The sequence below is a fragment of the Monodon monoceros genome, unplaced genomic scaffold (genome assembly GCF_005190385.1).
Source record: "Monodon monoceros isolate NGI ecotype Baffin Bay Population unplaced genomic scaffold, NGI_Narwhal_1 Super_Scaffold_20, whole genome shotgun sequence".
Lineage (NCBI taxonomy): Eukaryota > Metazoa > Chordata > Mammalia > Artiodactyla > Monodontidae > Monodon > Monodon monoceros.
Window position 1 is genome coordinate 39,681,841 of NW_021703777.1, and position 8,307 is coordinate 39,690,147.

Here is an 8,307-nt window from a genome sequence, read left to right on the forward strand (position 1 = left end):
GTGTGTGTGTGTGTGTGTGTGTGTGTGTGTGTGAGATGTGGCAGAGATAAAATGTTAAGTCAGTCATGAAATTTTCCAAACCAGGAATAGATTTTCATGTTTTAATGGAGGGCAATTAGCCATTTTTATTGGCTAAAAAATCTTGGACATCTGCTAAGATTATCATCATTATTATTTTCTGAAATGCTCTTAAAAATCTAGGTATGTCATGAAGAAAGAAAATTAGCCGCCTTGACTTCACTGCTCTCTTTAGGTAGTTGATCTAGATGCCCTGAAGATTTTGGGGACTGGAATAGAAAGTACTCTGAGGCAGGAGAACAAGAGTTGAAGTGTGTGATAGCCTATCTCCCTTTCTGGGAAGCCTTCCTTAAACTTACCAGAAGAAAGTTAGCCAGTCCCTCCTGGGCTCCCATAGCACTCTAATGTGACACTTACTCGTTTCAACAGCACTAATTCAACAGGAAGATATTGAGAGCCTACCCTCTCTTCCCATTAATAAATTGTAAACACCTAGAAGATAAAGCATTCTTTATATATGGATGGTGCAGCATCTAACGTGGTGCTTGGCACATCACAGGTATTCAATAAATATTTGTTGGCAGATAGAGGAAGATAGGTAGGTAAGTCAAAACCTATTGCAAAAATATCTACTCCTAGACTTTTCTGTTCTATTCCTAGAATAGAGTATTAAGAAAACTAGTATTTTTACTTTAAATATTTATTGAAACCCTGACTTTTACTTTGTGCCAGGAATCACACCAGGTACTAGGAAAATAAACATGACTGAAACACATTCATCATCTTGAAGGAGCAAGTCCCTCAGATACCTCAAAGTCAGTGGGTCCCAAACATCTCAGAAACCCTTTTTCTCCTCCTCATTGCCTGTTTCCACTTAGAATCCCTCCTCCTCGGTTGATGAAGTACCTCTCCTCTGTGGTCCCACAGAGCATGCATGTCAATGTACCTGAGGGACTTGCAGGTGGAGATGTCTAGCAGGCAATTCAGTATCTAGTCTGAAGCTGAGGGAAGTGATTAGGCTTACACATAGATATTTAGGAGTTGTCACCATGTGGAGTTTGTTTACAGACCTCAGAGAGGGTGGACTTGAAGAACAAGTGTTCCTGTCTAACTCTTGTTTCTGTAACTTAAAGGGGAAATAGAGCAATAATGGAAAAAACACAGGAGTTTGACTCAGATAGGTCTAAGTTCAAACTCTAGCATCTAATACTATTTATCATCGGTGCCAGTCGTCATACTAGGTAGGATAAATGTTGTTCTCATGAAACCTCCTATTTATCAGGGAGATATTATTCTTTCTGTTAGCTATGTTATTTTAATTGTTATTTAACCTTTCTTGTTCTGTTTTCCTTTTTTGTAAAATGTAGCTAATAACTACCACATGAGAGACTTGAGAAAATTTAAGGGAGAAAACAGCATACACAGAGCCTAATACATAGAAGCATTTAATACATGCTGATGCCTCTCTCCTTCCCTTTGGAATTCTAAAGTACATTTAGACTTTTCTCCTCTTTCTGTTTCAATAATTATAGGGTTGACTTTTAATTGGGGAGCATTACTTGGATGGTCTGCTGTCAAGGGCTCCTGTGATCCATCTGTTTGCCTTCCTCTTTATTTTTCTGGAATTATGTGGACTCTAATATACGATACTATCTATGCTCATCAGGTAAAGAAATATTCTTTTTCATAACTTTGGCTTAACTGTTATCATTTTTTAAGAACTTTAAAAATAAGTACTAAATTAAGGGAAAGTTTTTTTTCTTTAGGCTTTAAAAAAAAATTGAAGTAACATTATATGTGTCATGTGTACAACATTATATTTCGACTTCGGTATACACTACAGCATACTCAGCATCAAAAGTTTAGTTTCCATCCATCACCATACCATTGACCCCCTTTATCTATTTTGCCCTCCCCCTTCCCCTTTCCCCTCTGGTTACCACTAATCTATTCTGTGTATCTATGTGTTAGTTTTATTTTGTTTGTTCGTTTATTTCTCTCTTTCTTTTAATATTCCACACATAAGTGAAATCATAGTGGTATTTGTCTCTTTCTGTCTGACTTACTTTACTTAGCATAATACCCTCAAGATCCATCTATGTTGTTGCAGTTGGCAAGATTTTATCTTCTTATGGCTGAGTAGTATTCCACTGTATGTATATACCACATGTTTATCCATCCATCTGTTGATGGGCACTCACATTCTTTCCATATCTTGGCTTGTAAATAACACTGCAGTGAACATTGGGGTACATATATATCTTTTTGAATTAGTGTCTTTGTTCTCTTCAGGTAAATATCCAGAAGTGGAATAGCTGGACCATATGGTAGTTCTATTCTTAACTTTTTGAGGAATCTCCTTACTGTTTTTCCGTATTTATATTCCCACCAACAGTGCACAAGGGCTCCTCTTTCTCCACATCCTTGTCAACACTAGTTATATTCCTGTCTTTTAGATAGCCATTCTAACAAGCATGAGATGATATCTCATCGTGGTTTTGGTTCGCATTTCCCTATTAATTAGTGATGTCGAACATCTTTTCACGTGCCTATTGGCCATCTGTATGTCTTCCTTAGAAAATTTCTTCAGGGCATTGTCTGTTCATATCCTCTGCCCATTTTTTAATTGGGTTGTTTGTTTTTTGGTTGATGAGTTCTTTATATATTCTGGATATTAACACCTTACCGGATATATGATTTGCCAGTATCTTCTCCCATGTGGTAGATTGTCTTTTCATTTTATTGATGGTTTCCTTTGCTGTGCAGAAGCTTTTTAGTTTGATGTAGGCTCATTTATTTATTTCTGCTTTTGTTTCCCTTACCTGCGGAGACATATCCAGAAAGATATTGCTAAGACTGATATCAGGGAGTGTACTGCCTATGTTTTCTTCTGGGAATTTTGTGGTTTCAAGTCTTACATTCAAGTCTTTAATCCTTTCTTTTTTTGTGTGGTACACGGGCCTCTCACTGCTGTGGCCTCTCCCGTTGCGGAGCACAGGCTCCGGATGCACAGGCCCAGCGGCCATGGCCCATGGGCCCAGCCGCTCCGTGGCACGTGGGATCCTCCCAGACCGGGGCACGAACCTGCGTCCCCTGCATCGGCAGGCGGACTCCCAACCACTGCGCCACCAGGGAAGCCCCTTTAATCCATTTTGAGTTAATTTTTATGTATGGTATAAGATAGTGGTCTAGTTTCATTTTTTGCATGTGGCTGTCCAGTTTTCCCAGCACGATTTGTTGAAGAGACTGTCCTTTTTCCATTTTATGTTCTTTGCTCCTTTGTTGTAAATTAATTGTTCATATATGGGTGGGCTTATTTCTGGGCTCTCAATTCTGTTTCCAATGATCTGTGTGTGTCTGTTTTTCTGCCAATACCATGCTGTTTTGATAACAATAGCTTTGTAGTATAATTTGAAATCAGGAAGTATGATACCTCCAGCTTTGTTGTTTTTTCTCAAGATTGCTTTGGCTTTTCAGGGTCTTTTGTGGTTCCATACAAATTTTAGGATTTTTTTGTTCTATTCCTGTGAAAAATGTTGTTGGTATTTTGATAGGGATTGTATTGAATCTGTAGATTGCTTTAGGCAGTATGGATATTTTAATAATTTTAATTCTTCAAGTCCATGAGCACGGAATATCTTTCCATTTCTGTGTGTCTTCTTCATTTCTTTTAACAATGTCTCATAGTTTTCAGAGTACAGGTCTTTCACCTCCATGGTTAAATTTATTCCTAGGTATTTTGCTGTTGTTGTTGTGATTGTAAATGAGATTATTTTCTTAATTTCTCTCTCTTCGAGCTCACTATTAGTATATAGAAACACAACAGATTTTTGTATATTGATCTTGTACCCTACAGCTTTACTGTATGTGTTTATAATTTCTAATAGGTTTTTGGTGGCCACTTTAGGGTTTTCTGTATATAAAACCATGTCACCTGCAAATAGTGATTGTTTTTCTTCTTCCTTTACAATTTGGGTGTCTTTTATTTCTTTTTCTTGCCTAATTGCTCTAGCTGAGAATTCCAATACTATGTTGAATGAAAGTGGCAACAGTGGGCATCCTCATCTTGTTTCTGATCTTAGAAGGACAGCTTTCAGTTTTTCACCATTGAGTATGTTTGCTTTGGGTTTGTCATATATGGTCTTTATTATGTTGAGGTACATTCCCTCTGTACCCACTTTGCATGCAGCCTCTGATGTCACATGACTGTGATTACAACATTATATGGAAATGCTTACAAATAAAGTTGCTGGAGGAGACCAGTCAGCCAGATGTGAGTGTATCATCAGGACCTAGCTCTACTTAAACAGGAAGGATTTGATGGGAGAGGCAAGGAATAAACTGAGCCAGAAGTGAAATCTGAATGGATGTGGTTAGGTGGCAAGTGAGCATTTTTCCACATGTGTGATTTTAGCAGATTGAAACTAAAATGTATAGGAAATTATTGAGATTTGAAAACTCTGAAGTAAAGAAGAGCTATGTGAAGAATTAGAGTCTGACTTCTAATTTATTAGTACAAGTATAGTTGAAAGTCAGTATAGGGTCATAAAAGTACGATGATATGTAGAAATAGGTCTGGAAGATAATTTTAGCAGTAACATTTAACTTTGATTTGGCCTGCACATTCATTTTTGATCAACTGTTTCTGAGTTACTGTCATGTTCTTTAAAAGACAGTTTCTCCTGGAATTAGATGGTAGTGATGGTTGCACAACCTTGTGAATATACTAAAACCACTGAATTACATACTTCAAAATGGTAAACTTTATGATATGTGAATTAAATCTCAGTAAAATCCAGGCAATTTCTTACTACTTTCTCATGTTAGGACAAGAGAGATGATGCTCTGATTGGGCTTAAGTCCACGGCACTGCTGTTCCGTGAAGATACCAAGCAGTGGCTCAGTGGCTTCACTGTGGCGATGCTGGGGGCACTGAGCCTGGTGGGAGTGAACATTGGTCAAACTGTGCCCTACTACACTGCTCTGGCTGCTGTAGGGGCCCATCTGGCTCACCAGGTTTGATCTTTTCCATATCTTTCCCTCTTTTTTCTTTGGTGTAAATTATAAAAATTATTTAAACAGGGCTTCCCTGGTGGCGCGGTGGTTGAGAGTCCGCCTGCCGAGGCAGGGGACACGGGTTCGTGCCCCGGTCCAGGAAGATCCCACATGCCGCGGAGCAGCTGGGCCCGTGAGCCATGGCCGCTGAGCCTGCGCGTCCGGAGCCTGTGCTCTGCAATGGGAGAGGCCCGCATACCGCAAAAAAAAAAAAAACCCCCCCCCCCCCCCAAAAAGAAAATTATTTAAACAAAATGCCCTCTGTGTTTACCAAGCAAGTTAATTCCTTAAACAACTACTTGGCTTGTACTGCCTTGAACTGCCCTTTCCCTGCCCCAATATGTCATATAAGAAAGCTAGCTGTATTATTTTAGAGAAATAATGTAAACCTAAAGCTAGATATTTTTTTTCCTTCTAATTTTCCTAGAATTATTTCTGATGTGTGTCTAGAGAAATTTGATCAATGTCTTAAGGTTGTGGGTTGAGTTGAATTACTCTGAAAGCAAACTGGTCAACACAACTGTATTGTTTAAATGTGGGCATCTATTGATGGTTAGCAAACTAATCATTCATATGTTTGAGTCACACTGGCACAGGGACCAAGGCAAGATAAGACACAAAATAGGAAGATGTCAGAGTTCTGCCTACACAGTAGGAAACTGCCAGGATGTTCACCCAGCACCTCAGCCCCACTTGTTTATATGGCAGGTCTACATCACTGACTTCTGTAAAATGAATGAACTAAGTAGAATTTAATTAAATAGGTTGCTTGTAAATGGACTGTATTTTTGCATCAGTATTACTGTTATTTTCTTTGAACAAAATCGAGAAGATGTTAGTAAGCCTGTATTTAGATGATCTCTTTTATACAGATCGGTGCATGTGTAAGCAGGACTTGCATAACATGGTATGAAGGAAACTAAAATCTGATGTCCATAAAGTAAACCACACACTATATCACCTTCATTGTTTTCCTCACCAGGAAAGCTAAAAGGTTTGAATTAGTGATTCTCCACATTTCACCATTTTCCTCTTCAGAATCTCTCAGCATCTCCTTTTGGTCATTACTCAGCTCCATGGGAGTTGTTATCATCAGTTGATTGTCTGGTTAGGATAATGGATGTTTCGCAATATTTAAGCGCCTGGATATTAGCAGAGGAAGGCAAAAATTATGGGGATAATCACAAATATAGGAAATATTTGGAACCCACTTTATATTCTGAATTGCCTTTGTGGTCCTCTGCCTAGTCCTTGACACAGTACTTTAAGATGGACATAGTCTTCTAGTATTTGGAGAAAGGAAATCATGATAATTTTAAGTCTGCAGGTCACATAATAAAGAATAGTTGAGGGCTTCCGATGCTTAAGTCCAGGGAAGCGTAAAATAGGGATATGAGACTTTCTCAATATATTTGCAGGACAACTGTGGAGAAAAGAGAGTATGTTTGGTCACTACCTGCAGATCTAGGATTTTAGGTGCCCTTCTCTATGTGGGGATGGGAGGGAGATTTTAACATGTATGGCGGTATTTTGGGGTATCATAAATAGACTGGGGAGGGACCACTACAGGCATTTAGTGAGCGAGGGCCAGGTACATTAAATATCTCTTGATGCAGTAGACAGCCTGCACGGTAGAGAGTTGTCCTGCCCAAATGTAACTTGTTCCTCTGTTGAGAAACATTGCTCTGAAGAATAGAGCTAAACTGGAGGGTAAGAGTTATAGAGAGCAGATTTTAGATCAATCAGTTTAAGGAAGAACTTTCAAAATAGAATTAAAAATAGCATGCGTTGCCTCTCAGAGTGTTCGTGCACCCGTCAAGTGCAAGTTTTTAGCTTAGATGATATCCATTGAGAGATATGGTAGATTTTTTCTGCGTTGGAAAACAATCTGGGGTACATTAAAGGCTTCCCATTGCTTAAAATTCTATAACAAAGTGCTGTTACCTTCTTCATATTGATGTGTTTATTTGCGATGCCTAGAAGTCCATATGAGTTCTAACATGGCATGTATTCTTTTCTTACAGATTTACACTCTGGACATCCACAGACCTGAGGATTGTTGGGATAAATTCACCTCCAACCGAACAATAGGACTAATAATTTTTTTAGGAATTGTCCTTGGGAATTTGTGGAAAGAAAAGGAGACAGATAAAACAAAGAAAAATATAGATAATAGAGTAGAAAATTAGCAAATTAAGTTTATCTGGGGATTTTTAAAACAAACTTTTACAAAATACTCTCAGGTCTTATTACCACATAACTAGATTTGAATAACAGTCTTACAATATGTTAATGAATTACAAACCAGTAGATGAAGTTGTAGAGCATTTTTGCCTGGATTTTAGTTCAACTATGTACTAGTCAAATTCTTCCCCATCACAGAAACCAGGAACTCTTCAGGATTTGCGATCACCTGGAGTATTTAAGTTATAATTCTCATCTGCAGTTACAGGAATTATATGAGTTTTGGCACTTTAGAAAAAAACTTGATGTATGTCTCATCTAAATGACTGTCTTTGTAGGAAAATGGACTCTGTTTTTAGGGCAAAATAAAGGCTGCTACAGGAAGTTGAGGCTTATTGTTCTTTGAGTTGACCTTTACTTACTGCCAAAAGCTGTAATTCAGGAAACCGCTCTGTTTTTTATATTTTAGGAGAATTTAAATCAGTAAATAAAATTTTTTACCTGTTGTACCTGGACATACTGCTGTTTGTTACCAACCCTGACATTTATTTGAGAGGTCTGTGTATACAACCATAGTGACCAGAATGGGCAGACAGTCACTAATGATGATTTTAATTTCTATTTATTTATTTTTTATCTCAGGTGATTGTAATTGATAGGATAGCGGTATATTGGCTAGGTGTAGTAACTGTTTTTTCCTTACCCCCTTCAGAATATTCTCAACACAGCAGCCACAATGATTTTCTTAAAACCTCTATAAGGTCATGTCATTCTTCTTCTCAGAACCCTCCAGGATCTTCCCAGGTCACTCAGTACAAGCTAAAAGTCTTGTCACCTGCTAGGCCCACCATGATCTGGCCTTGTCTGTGGCTCCTCCACTCACACCCCTCTGCAGTCCTGCTGGCCTCCGCACTGCGCCTCAACAGGCTGGACAGACTCAACCGAGGGCCTTTACATGTACGATTTCCTTTGCCTACAGTGCTCTCCTTGCATTATGTCTTAGTCCTTCACTGCAGGTCTTTTCCTAAATGTCACCTTCTCAAAGAGGCT

At 38.6% G+C, this 8,307-nt stretch overlaps 1 protein-coding gene across 1 annotated transcript in view; it reads left to right on the forward strand.

Moving 5' to 3' along the window:
* The window catches only part of COQ2 (coenzyme Q2, polyprenyltransferase), an 18,530-nt gene extending 10,898 nt beyond the window's left edge, over positions 1–7,632 (forward strand). The window contains exons 5-7 of the mRNA XM_029235181.1: positions 1,551–1,684; positions 4,846–5,034; positions 7,098–7,632. Of these exons, the coding sequence (XP_029091014.1) occupies positions 1,551–1,684; positions 4,846–5,034; positions 7,098–7,262 (488 nt within the window). The 3' untranslated portion in view covers positions 7,263–7,632. The remainder of the gene's footprint in view (positions 1–1,550; positions 1,685–4,845; positions 5,035–7,097) is intronic.
* The last annotated feature ends 675 nt before the right edge of the window (positions 7,633–8,307 follow it).